Genomic DNA, 19,139 nt, shown 5'->3' on the forward strand with positions numbered 1-19,139 from the left:
GGTGCACATTCCTCGTGATACCAAGAGGAGTCTTGTCAAAAAACAAAAGCTTGTATAAAACGACGTCACAACAGCCCCCCCTCGCCCCAAAAAAATATACAGAGTGAGTCAGCCAAGTGAATCAGTCTTTATAACAAAAATTTTAATAACATAATACGTAGTCTAATCATCACTACTTTCACACACTTTTCTTCTCGAGTTTGATCTGGATTTTGATCTGGACTGTGATCTGGATTGTGATCTGGAGCTCCATCTATTCGAACTGGTTGCGCTTTTGCTTCTGCTTCTACTCCCAGTCCTCGCGGTATCAGTTCCGCTCCTGCTCGCACTCCTCAGTCTGATCGTCCTCGTCCTCCCGATTCGCACTCTTCTCTTCCTGCTTCTCGCTCTCCTCGGCACGATTCTCCTCCTCGCCGACGTCGTCCTCCTCTGCACCGTTCTGCCCCTCATCGCCGCCGCTCTCCTCCGGATCGCTCTTCCCTTAACTCCCATCTTTTTGACCTTGCTCTTCGAGCCTCGCTTCCTCTCCGTCTTCCACCTGTTCATTCGTTTTCTGAATGGCGAGGACCAGCACACTTTCTGATAGAACCTGGCTGCCTTCTCGTCCCACATCCCCGAGGTATTGAAAACGCCGTCCGCCATCGCCGCTACACGATGAAAACGTACGTTCAAGACTGAATTCACTCAATCCGACTCACCCTGTATATTTTTGGGGACAGTTTGTCTCGTGGTCAGAGTGCCCCTCTGATCGCGTTAAAATCTGTCGTGTTAATGCTATAACTCAACGCATCCTCAAAATTAGTGAGTTAGTCGAACCGCGCACTTACAGCGAACTTCCTTCCGATTAGGTCCGTGCTGCTCTCGTCCCCTTGCTCCGTCTCTCCGTTGACCAGGTCGTCCCCGCCGTTCTTCACCTCCCCCTTCTGGTAGTCCTTCGCCGGTATGTACGACGCGAAATTGTTCACCCTCGTGCTCTTCCTCACTTCTCCGTTTTCGTCGTCCTCCTGCTTGAGCCCATTCTTGACCGATTCGTTCACGTCCAATTTTGAAGTCGCCGAACTGTCACAATTCGACGCGTCCGACAGACGCCCGCTCGACTCCCTGCGCTCCTTCTTCTTCTTGTCCTGCTTCTTGAACCGGTTCTCGGAGATCTTCGCCGCCCCCTCGATCTCGATCGGCGGCGAGCGGGCGGCGCGCGACGGCTTCTCGTCGAACTTCTTGCGCAGGTCGGCCACGGAGGCGCGGTTGCCGTTATCGTCCTCGTCGCTTATTTTCATGTTATCGTTAGTAGGGTTAGGGCTCACACCAAGGCTGTTATTGTAATTCAAACTGTCATTTACCTTCTTCTTCGGGCCGAGCTTGGGCTCGATCGGCGGCAGGCCGATGTCGTTTATCGACTTCGACCTGGAGATGTTCTCGTTGCGTTCGCGGAGGCACGACGGCACGTAGTTCGCCGGCGAGTACTTGCTGCGCAGCTCGGCGACGGAGTCGAGGACGTTGATGGCGGAGAGGCGGGAGTTCTCGCGGGAGACGGAACCGTCGCGGCGGGAGAAATCCGATATGGAGTTTTCGCGGATGGAGCTTATGCCGGAGTCGCGGGAGAGGGAGTCGCGGCGGGAGATGGAGGACTCGCGGGCCTCGTCGCGGAAGCGGGTGGTGATGCCGTCCTCGGTTATGCTGCCGGTTCTGGAAAGAACAGACTACGTTAATCGGTGCAGCAATTAAGAATATACATGCTTAACAATGAAACCGATAGTTTATTATATGCCTGTTGGACCCAGAATTACAGAAAGAAAAAAATGGTCGGACAGAACTTTCCTCAACCCTGAACTTATCCCAACAAATCCCGCTTCTTTGAAAAGTTATAAAAAAATCAGTTTTTCAATTTTTCGAGTTTTCAATGTTCTAACTTTATAATTTTTCTTTTTTTTTAATGTTAAATATTTCAATTTTTGGATTTCTCAATTTTTCAATTTGCTTTTTTTCAGTTTTTTCAACTTTTAGGTTTTTTAATTTTTCGTTTCTTAAATTTTTTATTCGCAATTTTTCTAATTATCATTTTTAGGATTTTAAAATTTTTTCATTTTTTAATGATTTGATTTTAAAACTTTTTCATTTATTCGACTCAATTTTACGATATGCAACACTGAGTTTTCAATTTTAATTTTTTCAGTTTTCCGATTTTACAACTTTTCGATGTATTTATTATATTATTTTGCAATTTTTCGATTTGCACTTCGTTTCCGCTTTCCATTTTTTTTGTTTTTTTAACTTTTTTGGTTTTTAAATGTTCTGATTTTGTAATTTTTCGGTTGTCAATTCTTAGATTTTGTAATTTTTTGTTTTCTCGATTTTTGGTTTGCAATCTGTCTAGTTTTCACTTCGAATATGTTCAATAATTTCAAAAATTTTCGACTTTTTCAATTTTACGATTTCAGACTTTCCATTTTCCAGTGAATGGGTTTTAAAACGTTTTCATTTATTCGAATGTTCAATTTTTCATTTCTTCAAAATTTCGATTTGCAAGTTTTCCTTTCGGTTTTTATTTTCTTTACTTTTACAATTTTTCGAATTTTCAATGTTCCAATTTTATAACTTTTTGTTTTTCCAATTTCAATTTTTCGGTTTGTAATTTTTCAGTTTCTAATTTTTTTGTTTCTTCAATGGATTTTTAAGTTTTTCAATTTTTGAATTTTTCGATGTTCCGATTTTATATTTATTTGTATTTTCAATTATTTTTTTCAATGTTTCGTGTCTTCAACTTTTCGATTTGCAATTTTTCAATTTTTCGATTTTCCAACCTTTTTTTTTCATTTCTTACATTTTGCAATTCTTCAATTTTTTTTTCTTATTTATTCAATTTTTTATTTTTCTTTTTTTTTAAGTAAAATCTTTCAATTTTTCGATTTGCTTCTTCTAATTTTTTCAACTTTTAGATTTTTTAATTTTTCGTTTCCTCAGTTTTTTATTCGCAATTTTTCTAGTTTTCATTTTAAATATGTAATAATAATAATAATTTAAAAACTTGTTTTCATTTTTACGATTTTAGAATTTTTTCATTTTTCAATGATTGGATTTTAAACGTTTTCATTTATTCAACTCAATTTCACAACATACACCACTTCAAGTTTTCAATTTTAAATTTTTCAGTTTTTCGATTTTCCAACTTTTCGATGTTTCAATTTTTAGAATTGTACTTTTTCGTTTCGGCTTCCTACTTTTTTCATTTTTTAATTTTTTTGGTTTTAATTTTTTTTTTCAATGTGAAATTTTTCAATTATTTTTTATTTGCAATTTTTTCGTTTACAATTTTTCAACAGATGATTTTTTAATTTTTCGTTTTTTCAGTTTTTGGTTTGCAATTTGTCTAGTTTTCACTTTAGATATGTCATAATGTTAAATACTTTTTTAAATTTGAAACTTTTTCCCTTTTCCAGTTATTGGGTTCTAAAACTTTTCGTTTATTCGACTTTTCAATTTTTCATTTCTTCAAATTTTCGTTTTAGCTTTCTATTTTCTTTACTGTTTAAATTTTTTTAGTTTTTAAATGTTCTGATTTTATGATTTTCCTCTTTTCAATGTGAATTTTTTCAGTTTTTGGATTTTTCTATTATTTTTCGGTTTTCCAGTGTGTCAATTCTTAGATATTTTAATTTTTCATTTTCTCAATTTTTGGTTTGCAATCTGTCTAGTTTTCACTTCGAATATGTTCAATAATTTCAAAAATTTTCGACTTTTTCAATTTTACGATTTCAGACTTTCCATTTTCTAGTGAACGGGTTTTAAAAGGTTTTCATTTATTCGAATGTTCAATTTTTCATTTCTTCAAAATTTCGATTTGCAAGTTTTCCTTTCGGTTTTTTATTGTCTTTATTTTTACAATTTTTCGAATTTTCAATGTTCCAATTTTATTTTTGTTTGTATTTTCAATTTAATTTTTTTCAATTTTTCTCTCTCCTGTTTCTTCAATTTTACCAAACTCTTCGAATGTTCATTTTTAATTTTTTCAGTTTTTCGATTTTCCAACTTTTAGATGTTTCATTTTTTAGATTTTGCAACTTTTCTATTATTTTTCGGTTTTCCAGTGTGTCAATTCTTAGATATTTTAATTTTTCATTTTCTCAATTTTTGGTTTGCAATCTGTCTAGTTTTCACTTCGAATATGTTCAATAATTTAAAAAATTTTCGACTTTTTCAATTTTACGATTTCAGACTTTCCATTTTCTAGTGAATGGGTTTTAAAAGGTTTTCATTTATTCGAATGTTCAATTTTTCATTTCTTCAAAATTTCGATTTGCAAGTTTTCCTTTCGGTTTTTTATTGTCTTTATTTTTACCATTTTTCGAATTTTCAATGTTCCAATTTTATAACTTTTTGTTTTTCCGATTTCAATTTTTCGGTTTGCAATTTTTCAGTTTCTAATTTTTTTATTTCTTTAATGGATTTTTAAATTTTTCAATTTCCCAATTTTTGAATTTTTCGATTTGAGCTTTTCAAGTTTTCATTCTTAACTTTTCAATTTTTCGATTTTTATTTGTTTGTATTTTCAATTGAATTTTTTTCAATGTTTCGTGTCTTCAACTTTTCGATTTGCAATTTTTCAATTTTTCTCTTTTTTGTTTCTTCAATTTTACCAAACTCTTCGAATTTCATTTTTAAAATTTTCAGTTTTTCGATTTTACAACTTTTGGATGTATTTTTTTTTTTTAGATTTTGCAATTTTTCAATTTTTTATTTTCTTATTTATTCAATTTTTCAGTTTTTCAATGTTGTGATTTTTCTTTTTTTTAAGTAAAATCATTCAATTTTTCGATTTGCTTCTCATTTTTTCAACTTTAGATTTTTTAATTTTTCGTTTCTTCAATTTTTTATTCGCAATTTTTCCAGTTTTCATTTTAAATATGTAATAATAATTTAAGATTGTTTTCATTATTACGATTTTAGAATTTTTTCATTTTTCAATGATTGGATTTTTAAACTTTTTCATTTATTCGACTCAACTTCACAACGTACAACACTTCAAGTTTTCAATTTTAAATTTTTCAGTTTTTCGATTTTCCAACTTTTCAATGTTTCAATTTTTAGATTTGTACTTTTTCGTTTCGGCTTCCTACTTTTTTAATTTTTTAATTTTTTTGGTTTATAATAATAATAATAATTGCATTTATTAACGCCAATAAAGCTATTACAGATTAAAATAAAGAAAAAACTACAATAAACTGCAATAAACAGAAACGCACAACTTACATTCTAAAATAAATTCCTAAAATAAATTAATTGCATAGAGAGACGAATTAATGGAGCTTGTCATGGTTTTATGGTCTGCTGGGTGCTTCTTCGAAAAAAAATATTTACCAAAACACCTTCAGGCCAATAACTAGGAGAGAGGAGAGTTTCTTTAAGATCTCTGGGAACTTCAATTTTAAAAGAAGAGTAAACATCGGGCTTCTTGGAAGCTAACTTTTCACATAAAACGTCCTTGTTCAGAGTACCAAGGTAATCTAAGATATCTCGTTCAGTTGTGGCAGGGACAAGGCGACTTAGATGTATAGAGATAGTAGACTTTTTGAGAACACTTAAGAGTTTTCTGTTGTTTAAAGTGCCGATAATTGGTTTAGTCTTGTTTTGAGTGAGGCCGGTAGAAAAAAAATCGACAGACTTCTTAGGATTAGCCTCTGACTCCTTGACGTTACTTTTGATAACATTTCTTTTTTTCTTGTATACCACTTCTTTGAATTGATTATTACTGACCAATATAAATTTTTTTTTTCAATGTGAAATTTTTCAATTATTTTTTATTTGCAATTTTTTCGTTTTCAATTTTTCAACAGATGATTTTTTTAATTTTTCGTTTTTTCAGTTTTTGGTTTGCAATCTGTCTTGTTTTCACTTCGAGTATGTTAAATAATTTAAAAAATTTTCGACTTTTTCAATTTTACGATTTCAGACTTTCCATTTTCCAGTGATGGGTTTTAAAACTTTTTCATTTATTCGAATGTTCAATTTTTCATTTCTTCAACATTTCGATTTGCAAGTTTTCCTTTGGGTTTTTTATTTTCTTTATTTTTACAATTTTTTCAATTTTCAATGTTCCAATTTTATAACTTTTTGTTTTTCCAATTTCAATTTCTCGATTTGAATTTCTTGAGTTTTCATTTTTAACTTTTCAATTTTTCGATGTTCCGATTTTATATTTGTTTGTATTTTCAATTTAATTTTTTTCAATTTTTCTTTCTCCTGTTTCTTCAATTTTACCAAACTCTTCGAATGTTCATTTTTAATTTTTTCAGTTTTTCGATTTTCCAACTTTTAGATGCTTCATTTTTTAGATTTTGCAATATTCAGATTTATAATTTTAAAAATTTTTGAATTCTTCAATTTTTCCTTTCTTCAAATTTTCGATTTCCAATCCTTCCTTTCGGCTTTTCATTTTCTTTTACATTTTTTTTTTGTTTTTTCAATTTAAATTTTTTCAGTTTTTTGTTTCTTAAAATTTTCGATTTCCTATTTTTCATTTCGGTTTATACATTTTTACAATTTTTCGATTTTTCAATGTTCCGATTTAGTTTTTTTGTATTTTCAATTTCAGTTTTTTCAAATTTTCATGTCTTCATTTGCAATGTTCGATTTTTTATTTTCTTATTTATTAAATTTTTCGGTTTTCCACTGTTCTGATTTTATAATTTTCCTTTTTTTGTATCTTTCAATTTTTGAATTTCTCAATTTTTCGGTTTTTCAACTTTTAGATTTTTAATTTTTCGTTTCTTCAGTTTTTGATTAGCAATTTTTCTACTTTTCATTTTAAATATGTAATAATAATTTTTAAAAAAGTCTACTTGTCATGTTTACGATTTTAGAATTTTCCCATTTTTTAATTATTAGATCAGTTCTTCAATTTTTCATGTCTTCAATTTTTGACTTGTAATTTTTCGTTTCGGTTTTCTCTATTTTTTATTTTTTTGGTTTTTAAATGTTCTGAGTTCATAATTTTCTTTTTTTCAATTTTTGAATTTTTTGTTTTTTCAATTTTTGATTTGCAATGTGTTTAATTTTCATTTAAATATGTAACAATGATGAATAATTATTTCTAAAATTTTCGACTTTCTCAATTTTACGATTTCAGACTGTTTCCATTTTTCAGTAATTGGGTGTTGAACCTTTCTCATTTATTCGACTTTTCAATTTCTCCATTTTAAATTTCTAATATTTTTGGATTTTTCAATTTTTCGTTTCTTCAAATTTTCGATTTGCAATCGGTTCTTTCGGCTTTTTATTTTCTTTACTTTAACAATTTTTCGATTTTTCAACTTCTATATTTTTTAATTTTGTGTTTCTTCAATTTTTTTGCAATTTTTCTAGTTTTCAATTGAATTAGGTAAAAAAATCTCTTCATTTTTACGATTTTAGAATATGTATTTATATTTTTCAATTATTGGATTTTAAAACTTTTTCATTTATTCGACTTTTCAATTTCTCGATATTTAATTTATCATTTCTACAGATTTTCGATTTCCAATTTTTCGTTTCGGTTTTATTTTCTTTATTTTTCACAACTTTTCGATTTGCAATTTTTCAGTTTTTCACTTTTTTTGTTTCTTCAATTTTGCGACAAGCAAATCGAGTTTTCGTTTTTAATTGTTCCAGTTTTTCCATTTTCTAAATTTTGGATGATAAAGTTTTTGCTTTTAGATTTTTAATTTTTTTTTTTGGTTTTTAAATGTTCCGATTTTATAATTCGCGTTTTTTTTTTAATATTTCGCCTTTCCATTTTTCAACTGTTAATTTTTTTCATTATTTGTTTTTTCAGTGACATGATATTCCAATTTTTTGTTTCTTTAATTTTTGATTTTCAATTTGTCTAGTTAGTTTTCATTTTAAATATCTAATTATGATAAATAATAATTTTTAAAATTTTCGAATTTTCACTTTTACGATTTTAGACTTTTTCCATTTAAAAGTTATTGGGTTTTGAAACTTTTTCGTTTATTCGACTTTTCAGTTTTTCGATTCAATTTTTTCCTTTTGGTTTTTTATTTTCTTTATTTTTACAATTTTCCAATTTTATAATTTTTGTTTTTACAATTTCAATTTTTTCAATTTTTCGTTTCTTCAATTTTTCTATTTGCAATTGTTTAGTTTTTTTGTTTCTTCAATTTTACGACTTGCCACCCTTCGAGTTTTCATTTTAAAATTTTTCAGTTTTTCTATTTTCCAACTTTTGAATGTTCTTGTTTTTAGATTTTGCAATATTCGTTATTACGGTTTTTATGTTCTTTATTTTTTCAACTTTTTGGTTGAAATTTTTCTTTTTTCCGATGTGAATTCTTCAATTTATGTATTTTAAATTTGCAAATTTTCAATTTTTCAATTTTGGAATATTCAGTTTCTCGATTTTTCAATTTTTTGTTTCTTCAAATTTTCGATTTGCAATTTTTCCTCTCGGTTTTTTATTTTATTTAGTTTTACAAATTCTCGTTTCTTCAGTTTTTCGATTTGCAATTTTTCAGTTTTTTTATTTCTTCAATTTTACGACATGCAACTCTTCGGGTTTTCATTTTTGAATTTTTCAGATTTTCGATTTTCCAAATTTTGGATGTTCCAATTTTTCGATTTGCAATTTAAGTTTTTCAATTTTTCGTTCTTTAAATTTTTCGAGTTTTATTTTTAAATGTTTCGATTTTCCAAATTTTGAATGTTCCAGTTTTTAGATTTTACAATTTTTCGATTTTTTTTCATTTTTTTTGTTTGCTTTCAATTTGTTTCCAATTCTTGGAAATGCAACTCTCCGAGTTTGATTTTTTGTTTTTACAATTTCAATTTTTTCAATTTTTCGATTTGTAATTTTTCAGTTTTTTTTGTTTCTTCAATTTTACAACTTGCAATGCTTCGAGTTTTCATTTTTAAATTTTTCATTTTTTCGATTTTCCAACTTTTGGATGTTGCAGTTTTTATTTTCTTAATTTTTTTATATTTTTCGGTTTTTCAATGTTCTGATTTTGTAATTTTTCTTTTTTCGATTTGCAATTTTTCGGTTTTTAACTTTTTACGTTTTTTTAATTATTCGTTTTTTCAATTTTAGATTTTTCAGTTTCTCGATTTTTGCAATTTTTTCGATTTGCAATTTTTCAGTTTTTTTTTGTTTCTTCAAAATTTCACGGGTTTCCAATTTTCAATTTTTCATTTTTTTCAATTTTTCGACTTGTAATTTTCGCTTCAGTTTTTTATTTTCTTTATTTTTTCAATTTTTTGTTTCCTCAAATTTTCGATTTGCAGTTTTTCCTTTCGATTTTTAATTTTCTTTATTCACTTTTTCGGTTTTTCAATGTTCTGATTTTGTAATTTTTCTTTTTTTTTGGGTGTGCAATTTTTCAATCTATTGATTTTTCGATTTGCAATTTTTCGGTTTTTTAATCTTTCGTTGTTTCAATTTTTGATGCGCAATTTTTCTAGTTTTCATTTTAATAACAATTTTTAAAATCTTTCACCTTTTCAAGTTTACGATTTTAGAATTTTTCCATTTTTCAATTATTGGATTTTAAAACGTTTTAATTTATCCGATTTTGAAATGTTAGTTTTTCGAAAATCTTTGGGTTTTCCATATTTCCAATTTTTAAGGTTCTCGATTTTTAGTTAGATTTATCAAATTTTCGAATTAAAAAATTGTAAAATGGAAAAATCAAAAATGAAAAAATATACAATGAAAACTTTGAAAAATCGAAAAAACGAAATATTGTAAAATTAAAATATTGAACGTTAAAGAAATCGGAAAATCGGATAATTGAGTCAAACCAAAAGTTGCAAAATTGAAATATCAAAAATTGGAAAATAGAGGAATTGAAAAATCAACGATTAAAATTTTGAAAAATTATAAAATCGAAAGAAACACTGAAAAAATAAAAGAAATGAAAACACGAAAAATTGAAAAAACGGGAGAATGACAAATAAAAATCAAGAACTTGAAAAATTGGATATCGAAAAATTGAAGAAACGAAAAATTAAAAGTCAAAAAATTTAAAAATAAAAAAAATGTTGAAAAAACGAAAAATTATTAATCCGAAACACTGGAATAGGAAAAATTGAAAAAATAAAGACAATGAAAAAACTAAAAAATTGGTCGAAGATAAATATTTTCTTATGTATCGTTTTCAATAAGTGCCCTGAGTTGTTTAAGATATTGGTAAAGAACCATGCCACAGACGGACGGAAGACCGCAGACAGACAGACAGACAGACAGACAGACGGAAACGGGAGACCTATTTTTTCGTATTGTAGGGGTCATGAAACGTCGAGAAGAAAAAAATAGTTTATTATATACTTATTATACCTCGCGTTACAAAACAAACAATAATAAATCTTTGTCTGGCTTAAACTCTAGATGTTTTTATCTGAGTAATTCTGCAGTTTCGAAATTTCTAAAATTATTATTACATTAGTATTTACATATTTTATGCAAACGGTACTTCGAAAAAAAAAAACGAAATTCGGTAACAGGATAGGGCAATTTTCTGCGCATGCGCAACGTCAACATAAGCAAATTTTGCCTCATTTGATGGCAAATTAAACACATATTGCTATTTTCAAAAAAACGACACCTGACGATCACACACCTTTAAAAAATTCAGACAACTTCAATAAAGTATATCTGAAAACACAGTTGTTAAAAGTCACTGTCAAAAAATTGTTTGTAACTCGGTTATTTCAAAAAAAAAAAAAGGCGGAACTATAACAATAGTTCACGCCAATATCAAAAAATCACCAAAACACTGCACTTTACCTTGAAAGTACAACCGGCAACGTTGGACTGCTGTAATCTGACAGAAGCAGTGGTCTGAAAAATAGTCTAAGATTATGGGTGTGTGTCAAAACTACGCGCCAAAATAAAAATGTACCTCTGGACGTGTACAAGCCTACGAACTAGTCTAACGTGTGGAGTTTGTGCCGAACAAAATATAATTATCACTAATTAATTAACGCAAATTATAAATTGTAATTATTTATTAATTAAAACGAGAAAATGTTTCCTAACCTAACATTATTTTGTTGTTAAATGTCATTTTCATCGCCTGCTCCAAATAGATTTTTAGTGTATACCGCTTATGCAAATTTTTTGGTCAATGACGTCAGAGATACGTCATCGACCTGGAATCCTGTTTATTAGATATTTAAAAAGAGAGAAAAAAATCAGATTAAATACATTCCTTTGTAAAAAATATAAATAAATAAAAATGAAATAAATTACTAGGTACAAGTAAAGTAAACGTGACTTAGATACAGTAAACATAAAAAATAAATGAGGCACCAAGTGACGTGAATAAGCCGTAAAATAAAAAATGCTTTCACCGGCATTAGAAAGAGACACGACATACCTATATTATTAGAAAGAAAGGAACACAACTATGATAAACACATCTGCTGAACTTTACTCCCATGACTCATTGTCTATAAAACTTAAAACATTTTCATTAATGATTTTTTTAAAACTTTTTTTTTTACTTTCCTTACTATTTCACATTAATTTTTTACAAACTTTATTGAAATTAAATGACCCTCAAATTGTCAATAAAACTTATCTATTAAATTGTTTCACCAGAACAACCGCACCTTTCAAACAAAAATGTGACATAATATTAATGTTATAAGTGATAAGTAACTAACAGATACTTATAGATATGGCTACTTTAGTGTTTTCTCAAAATCACCTCAAATACATAGGAAAATTACAAAAATTTCATTGTTTTAATATTTCAAAATTTTGCAAGTAGTCCAAAACTGATTTTAAAAAAATAATTCTTGATTTTTGTTTGTCAATTCCACCCATGATTTGAAAAAAAAACAACATGTGTTAAAAGTGGAAAATATTTAAATAATGTAATGCATGAAGCCAACAATATTTTTGGAACTTGAAATACCTCTGTACACTTAAAGGATTCTGTAAATTTACGAGTCCTTGCATCTGTAAATAAGTGTTCTTTTTTGGCGAAAACCCCATTTAAAAAAAAAACATCTACTGTCACCGCGACGCTATTATTTTTTTGCTATAATAAGACCCGGAAATCCCTGAAAATCTCGGTAACCTGACTTTGACGTCAATCAATCAATTTGGCTTAATCTCGTCACTTCAGTGATAAAATCGTGTTCTTAAAACCTGCCTAACCTCGAGAAGATGCGCCTTCCATCTGAATCCGAATAGGTCCTAGTGGTGTATCTCTCACTAAAGCTCGTAATTCTCGGACTGTAGCTCGTTGAACTGAAGTAAGGCCTGTCAATGGTAGATGAACTGAACGTGGACCTGTACGATCCGGTCAAAGCAGAAGCACTGCTCTGTCGAGGAGATAAAACTGGCATTTTCCCTGATCGTCTTATCACAACTTCTTATCACTCAACCCGCCGATAACATTCAAAATAAGCACTCATTTAGTCTGTATCTGGAAAGAAAGTACGACGGTCAGTGAATGTGCTCAACTAAATTTAATCCGTTACAAAAATAACTCAAAATTTCTAAAATATGTCAAGAGTGTAAAATAAAAAGTCATTAACTTATTTTTAGACCCTAGCTACCTAGTGTACAGATCGGCGCTTTCCAAGGGGGCGAAATCCTTTTGGGGCACCTTCGGACCAGGAACGGAAAAAATCGGCGGGAACGCAGCACACGGAAACGGAAACGCGCGCGAACGTAATTTCGAAGACGGCACCGGCACCACTTTTCGAAAATAATCTCAAATTCGAGTTAAAAAATTAAAAAAGAGGACGAATCGACCATTTTGGGTGGCGGCCATCTTGCGGTGACGTCACCGGCATATGGCTCATACGGACGACCTTGAACAACTGCAATTTTTCTCGCCTTATAAGCTTATTTATCGCCAATTTACTCATTGCCCCCATTTACACCCCGCTCAAATCCAAACTCGCCCCTCCTTTAAACACTTTATTCTTACATCAAGCAACCATAAATAAAAACAAATGAGATCACTATTTGTCACCTGTCATCTCGCCTGTCATTCTTGTCAAGGCGATTTATCATCCAGTCGTCCACACGAAAGGCTCCAGCCTGTCTTCGATGTCCAGATAATTGTTCAGAGTCTCCATGGACTCGAGAGTTTGGTTCAACAACATGTGGCACCGATTCAGCTGGTGCGACAGCTCCTGCACTTTAGCCAGCTTTTCGGCGTACTTAGCAAACTTTTTTTGTTTATCAGTCGCGGCGCTTATGATCTTCCCGATTTCGTTATCGGTCTCACGAACCTTCTGAGTCAGCTGGTTTTGCTCGGTCGCCACGAAATTCGCACAAGCGGTCAGATGGGTTTGATACTTCACACACAACTTGTGCAAGGGGGCCGGGTCCAAGCGCTCTAGAACCTCGGGGTCGCGAGCGGCCGGCAGGTTCAAAGTGGCCCGCATTATAGGCAAGAACATCGGAATACTCTGCAAGCGCATAATATCAGGGTCTCTGTCAAGATTGGGACCGGTGGCTGCCGGTTTCACCACCACGATGTTATGCGCAGACTTCTTAGTTTGTTTGGTTGGAATTTTCCGTTTGGTTTTGACGATTTGTCGATTGGTTAACTTGGGGGAATCTGAAACGCGTATTTTAACAAAGACAGTGGCAATAAATGAGTTAGCACCTCCGATTGGCCTATTCACTGTGTAGCTGATGTAGGGCAAGTCGGTGTCGCTGCAGACACTGGGTCCCGGTGAAATGGACCCCGGGCGCCCGTTGTCGTACAATTCGGGGTGATCCGCGCCCCCTCCAGGATTCGCAATAGTGTGTTGTCGACGAATATTAGATGATTGCTTCGGGTCATGGTTTAAACTTGCCGTGCGATGACTAGAATGAACATGGGTTGAGTGCTCCGAACCCATCTTTGTGATTATTTAATTAATTCTAAACACGAAAACAAATGGTTTGAGGTTATGTATTTAGTAACATTAGTGACTTTAGGGAATTTGTTGTTGTACCTAAACGGTTTTTTATTAAATTATTAAAAGTGGAAAAAATTATCTCGCAGCGGTTTAGACACAGTTTGGAAACTAAACTCGTCTTTAATTAACTCCAAGTCAAAATTCAATTATTTCTTTACCGAAAATCGGTTCCGGTTTAAGTTGGCAGCATGGGCTTCTAGAGTTTCACACCATAACCTCAATTTTTGTGTTTGGTGGCAACTTGATGTTTAATTTGTGACTATAATACGTAGCAATGGTGGGTATTTTAGTAATTTGTGATTTAAGTGAGTCATTGTTGTGGTTTCAGGCACACACGATCTTACTAGTGCAGCCGGGGGCCAACCCCGAAACTCGGACTTACTCTGACTACGAATCAGTCAATGAGTGTATGGAGGGTGTTTGTAAAATCTACGAAGAACACTTGAAACGAAGGAACCCAAATACTCCCACAATCACATACGATATATCACAATTGTTTGATTTTGTCGACCAAGTAGGTGATTTTTACGCTGTGACCACTCTTAATGTTGTTGTTTCAGTTGTCTGATTTAAGTTGTCTTGTGTATCAGAAATCGACCAATACGTACGCCCCGTATAACAAGGACTGGATAAAGGAGAAAATATACATACTGCTGCGGCAGGCAGCGGGCCACACTGATTGAGAAAATAACAGCGTTAGGGTTTAGTTTAAGTTTACTTAACAATTTTTAACATATAAACTTTCTATTGTATCAAAATAGAATAATTGGGACACAACCAATGACAACGGTTTGGTGTCATGTACATGTTTAAGTTTAGTTCAAAATAAATAAACATTATTGCTTTCAACTAACTTCTCAACTTCGTTTTTAAAGAATTGGGTGAAGTTGTCGCTGCCGCAGATGAGAGTTTGTAAGTTATTTTTGCCGTTAATGTAGTTAGTGACGATATTAGTGGTGAGTTTACACTCATGTACAACTTCATTATATTTCTTAACTAAATTGTTACTATTGCTTAAAAATATTTCACAACTGAAGTTCCAATAAGCCCCCAGGTCGTACAATTCGTTTCTTAATAGAATATCATCACAGTCACAACAACAAAAAAATAATTTAATAAAACTTTCACACTCTGGATTGTTAATAATTTCACTGATGACCGAAAAAACGGGGGCTATTCCTGTACCCTGCGCTATAAACAACAAATATTTGTAGTTGTAGTTGATAGTAAAGTCACCGTAAGGCCCCCGCCAGGACGTTTTATCCCCCACTTGTAGCTTTTTCAATAGTCTGGACATCCGGCCAAATGGATACACTCTAACAAGAGTGGTAAACCCCAATTTAATTTCGTTTTCGACAGGTATGGGGGTGTACGCTCTTGTGAATTCACCGTCACCATCTTGCCCCCGTAGCAAGAGATACTGGCCACAATTATACTTGAAACAATTAGGGGTTTTATCTTTGGTGTCTGCATATTCAAACTTCAATAACAACACAGTCGGTGAAATCCGTCTAACAGCAACTACAACGAAAATCGTGTAGGAACTCGGACTGATTGAATTGACTTCCAGGGGGCGCAGGGTGGACTTCTTCAGGTTGTCTTTGTATTTTTGTAGCTGCGCTTCATACACGTCCAAAATGCAGGGATTGCAGCCGGAGTTGCAACAGTCGGACTCGTCGGGGGGTTCAGGGGGCTCCATACCACAACCTACAAAACAATGCACGAATTAGACTTTCACAATTTACTTTTTCTTATTACTTTTTGTTTATTTTAGTTATTAGTAGTGTTTAAATTGATAAAATTTGACATTTGGAGGCGCGCATGCGCGCCCCTCATTTAGTTTCAAATGTGGTGATTTTTCAGTCGTTTTTGTGCTAGCACTTGCGTGCCGTCTGTCACTTCTCTTTTCTTGTGGCAGTCCAAGATGGCAGTTGGGAAAAACAAGGGCCTTTCCAAAGGAGGCAAAAAAGGAGTTAAAAAGAAGATGTAAGTCTAAAATTTTGTAACATTTGTGTCTGCTAAAGCTTGTCTGGAAGTTCCACATTCATAATTTCCGTTTTCGATGGAGGATGGTTTGGAAAAAACCGGAACTTAAATCCATGCCGCTACCGTCAAACTCCTTAATTAGTAAATTGTGAACGAAAGTGGTAATGTTTTTGCGTTTAGTCGTGCGAATGGGGTGATACATGCATTTCGTGGTCGTTTGTGTGGTTGTTTGTGGAACATGTTAATATTTGGGGTTATGTTTCAGTGTGGACCCATTCACCCGTAAGGACTGGTACGATGTGAAAGCCCCCTCGATGTTTGCCACGAGGCAAGTGGGCAAAACTCTGGTAAACCGTACGCAAGGTACGAGGATAGCCTCAGAGGGTCTCAAGGCTAGAGTGTTCGAAGTGTCTCTAGCCGATTTGCAGAACGATAACGACGCTGAGCGCTCGTTCAGGAAGTTTAGGCTAATTGCAGAGGACGTTCAAGGTACTTTTACCCCCATTTTGTTGTTTTTTAGTGCTTAAATGATGATACACTCAGCTCGCATTGACCAAACATGATGAGACTTCATGTTCCCTATTATTAATTTGTAAACTGAACCCGTTGTTAATTTAAGCGCGGTTTGAGTGAAGTGCACGTGTTAATTTCGTGGTTGTAGGTAGGAATGTGCTCACGAATTTCCACGGTATGGATTTGACCACCGACAAACTTCGATCAATGGTGAAAAAGTGGCAAACTTTGATTGAAGCGTCCGCTGACGTGAAGACAACCGATGGTTACTTGTTGAGGGTGTTTTGTATTGGTTTTACAAACAAAGATCAGTTGTCGCAGAGGAAAACTTGCTACGCTCAACACACGCAGGTTGGTTTACAATTTTTACAAATCTTGGTTTTTTTGGTATTAACGTGATGAGACTACTCAGCTCGCATTGACAAGCCATGATGAGACTTTGTTCCCTAAAAATCTCACATCTGAACTTTTTCGTTTTTTTAGTCGCAATTTCGTAGTTGAAAAATACTCAAAATCACGATTTTTTAGGTCCGCGGAATTCGCAAGAAGATGGTTGAAATCATCACCCGGGACATCACCGGGAGTGACTTAAAAGAAGTCGTGAATAAACTTCTCCCCGATTCCATCGCGAAAGACATTGAGAAAGCCTGCCAGGGGATCTACCCCCTCCACGACGTGTACATTCGCAAAGTGAAAGTATTGAAGAAGCCCCGTTTCGAGCTTTCCAAACTCCTGGAGTTGCACGGTGACGGAGGTAAGGGAGGAGCTGGAGAGCCAGGAGAAGCAGGTTCAAAAGTAGACAGACCTGAAGGCTACGAACCGCCAGTTCAAGAGTCTGTTTAATTTGTTTATAAGAAAACTGAAAATAAAAACGTTTATTACGTATCTACAGCGACTTTTTCAATTGGCTGAGTTTAGTTAAAGCTAAGTCTCGCCAAATCCTGCGCTTTTGTAGTTCTTCCAACGGGACGTCAGCTTCCAGTTGTTTTGCGATTTCGTCCACAAGGGGGCCCTCCCATTTTTGCAACGGCTTGAAGTCTTTGCTGACGGAGAAAATCGTGTTTGAGTACTTGTTGCAGTAGTCGACGAAACCCTCTGCGTTCAAGTGGGTGGTTTCAAGGGGGCCTAAGAAAGCGTAGCGCATGCCTAGGCCGTCAGACATGACTTTGTCGATGTCTTTGACGTCTAGAACCCCGTCGGCGACCAAGTTCCAGGTTTCGTTGAGCAGGGCGTACTGGAGACGGTTGACGACGAATCCAGGGACTTCTTTAGAGAGGGATACCGGCGTCTGCCCGATTTCTTCCATAATGGCACGGGTTTTTTTAGTGACGGCGGGGTCGGTCCACGGGGCCGGGACTATCTCGACCAGGGGGACGTAGTAAGGGGGGTTAACCGGGTGCGACACCACAATATTTTTCCTAAAATAACCACATTAGTGTCATTGATCACCACCCAATCAAAACTGACTTGTTTTTCAAGTGGTCTGAAAACAAAGACGGCAAGAAAGTGGACGTAGAGCTCGAGAAAATCGTCGTGGGGCCGGCGATGTCATCCACGCCTTTCCAGACCTTTCTCTTGAGTTCCAGATTTTCTGGAACGCACTCCTGGATGAAAAGTGCATCCTTGACTGCTTCTTCCAACTTCGTCGTTCCTAAAAATTCCATTTGTTGATAACAGTTTTATTTACTCGTGCGATAAGACTTATGTAATCGGCTGTGATTTACGCACCTTTAACGCATGCAAATTGTTCTTGGGCGTTGAGTTTTCCTCTTAGGAGCCCGTTCTTCTCCAAAGTCTTCAGCTGGTCTTCGATGTCGACCAAAGCGGATTCGATTTGTTTGGGCTCGATGTCGTAAATGGTCACCTGGTAGCCCACGCTGGCGAAAAGCATGGCCCACGAGCGCCCGATTAATCCACTGAAATTCAAAAATTAATTAATATTTGAATTCGGCGCCATGTTGCGAGTGACGTGGCTCGTAACCTCACATTTTGAAAATGGTTTTGGAGATTTTCTCACCTGCCTACGATTCCGATTTTTCGCGACATTTTGCGGCTGAAGGTGCACTGAAAACTGGTGAAAGTCACAGTTGGAGTTATTTTTAAGTAATTATCGCAAGAGATACTTGTGTTTTGTTTACGTTGTACTTTAGATTAACTGCAAGGTCAGATTGAGGATTGAGGCGATTTGGAATGGAATTAAATTGTGATTGATGATGGGTTTTTTATCTGGTTTAATTTTTTTTTTTGTTAATGGAACGTGTATCGTAATGAATAACACGGATTTTAGCTTAGGAGGGGACGTACATACTTGTGGAACTGTGGATGGTTGGAGAGGTAGTTGCTTGAGGAAGAGGGATTGGGCGTCTGAGAAAGGCACGTTTTTTAGTTCTTTGAGGAGTATTTGGCCCATTTTATAGATATTATTTGAACTGTTTATTGCATAAAGTCATAGCATAAGCTGATTTGTTGTTCTGTTGCTATGGCAATTGACAACTCTCGTCAATGACAGTTTTTTTTTAAGATAACCAACAATCTTTTTTCTTTTAATTAATTTAACAATGATGGTTTATTAATTCGATTTTGATTCAGAAATATGCATTAAACTGGTGTATGAACATTCAAAGCAGAGAAATAACATTATATACAGTAGCGGTCATTTCTACGGAACCACTCGATAAAAAGTCAAGTTGGTAGCCCTGTCATCTAGTACTTTACGCCGA

The 19,139-nt window shown here is 33.9% G+C and overlaps 6 protein-coding genes across 8 annotated transcripts in view; 2 read left to right on the top strand and 4 right to left on the bottom strand.

Annotated features, from left to right (window-relative positions):
• LOC135140093 (ubiquitin carboxyl-terminal hydrolase 2-like) overlaps nt 1-12,815 on the bottom strand; it is a 37,193-nt gene extending 24,378 nt beyond the window's left edge. The window contains exons 1-4 of one of the 3 annotated variants that reach the window (XM_064070503.1): nt 12,559-12,815; nt 12,155-12,425; nt 10,775-10,828; nt 828-1,686 (exon numbers count right to left, since the gene is read on the bottom strand). In XM_064070503.1, the coding sequence (XP_063926573.1) occupies nt 828-1,686; nt 10,775-10,828; nt 12,155-12,345 (1,104 nt within the window). In that variant the 5' untranslated portion in view covers nt 12,346-12,425; nt 12,559-12,815. Of the gene's footprint in view, nt 1-827; nt 1,687-10,774; nt 10,829-12,154; nt 12,426-12,537 lie in introns of all 3 variants that reach the window. The other 2 variants (XM_064070504.1, XM_064070505.1) reach the window with 2 other exon arrangements.
• A 97-nt stretch (nt 12,816-12,912) lies between these two features.
• On the bottom strand, nt 12,913-13,944 carry LOC135140097 (BLOC-1-related complex subunit 5). The gene is made up of 2 exons (XM_064070509.1): nt 13,623-13,944; nt 12,913-13,574 (listed from the first exon to the last, which is right to left on the bottom strand). The coding sequence occupies exons 1-2, from the start codon at nt 13,858-13,860 to the stop codon at nt 13,018-13,020; spliced, it is 795 nt and encodes a 264-aa protein (XP_063926579.1). The 5' UTR covers nt 13,861-13,944; the 3' UTR covers nt 12,913-13,017.
• A 61-nt stretch (nt 13,945-14,005) lies between these two features.
• LOC135140100 (enhancer of rudimentary homolog) lies at nt 14,006-14,773 on the top strand. The gene is made up of 3 exons (XM_064070510.1): nt 14,006-14,197; nt 14,249-14,434; nt 14,481-14,773. The coding sequence occupies exons 1-3, from the start codon at nt 14,195-14,197 to the stop codon at nt 14,601-14,603; spliced, it is 312 nt and encodes a 103-aa protein (XP_063926580.1). The 5' UTR covers nt 14,006-14,194; the 3' UTR covers nt 14,604-14,773.
• LOC135140095 (NADH-cytochrome b5 reductase-like) lies at nt 14,617-15,778 on the bottom strand. Its single transcript, XM_064070507.1, has 2 exons — nt 15,679-15,778; nt 14,617-15,627 (listed from the first exon to the last, which is right to left on the bottom strand). Exon 2 carries the CDS (start codon nt 15,617-15,619, stop codon nt 14,741-14,743), a length of 879 nt encoding a protein of 292 aa, XP_063926577.1. The 5' UTR covers nt 15,620-15,627; nt 15,679-15,778; the 3' UTR covers nt 14,617-14,740.
• A 16-nt stretch (nt 15,779-15,794) lies between these two features.
• Nucleotides 15,795-17,304, top strand: LOC135140096 (small ribosomal subunit protein eS1). The gene is made up of 4 exons (XM_064070508.1): nt 15,795-15,906; nt 16,172-16,395; nt 16,568-16,770; nt 16,948-17,304. The coding sequence occupies exons 1-4, from the start codon at nt 15,845-15,847 to the stop codon at nt 17,260-17,262; spliced, it is 804 nt and encodes a 267-aa protein (XP_063926578.1). The 5' UTR covers nt 15,795-15,844; the 3' UTR covers nt 17,263-17,304.
• On the bottom strand, nt 17,280-18,766 carry Had1 (beta Hydroxy acid dehydrogenase 1). The gene is made up of 4 exons (XM_064070506.1): nt 18,437-18,766; nt 18,148-18,335; nt 17,887-18,070; nt 17,280-17,837 (listed from the first exon to the last, which is right to left on the bottom strand). The coding sequence occupies exons 1-4, from the start codon at nt 18,463-18,465 to the stop codon at nt 17,306-17,308; spliced, it is 933 nt and encodes a 310-aa protein (XP_063926576.1). The 5' UTR covers nt 18,466-18,766; the 3' UTR covers nt 17,280-17,305.
• Between the last annotated feature and the right edge of the window lie 373 nt (nt 18,767-19,139).

This window comes from Zophobas morio, unplaced genomic scaffold, assembly GCF_036711695.1.
Source record: "Zophobas morio isolate AGI-343-1 ecotype UQ-CSIRO unplaced genomic scaffold, CSIRO_AGI_Zmor_V1 ptg000038l, whole genome shotgun sequence".
Lineage (NCBI taxonomy): Eukaryota > Metazoa > Arthropoda > Insecta > Coleoptera > Tenebrionidae > Zophobas > Zophobas morio.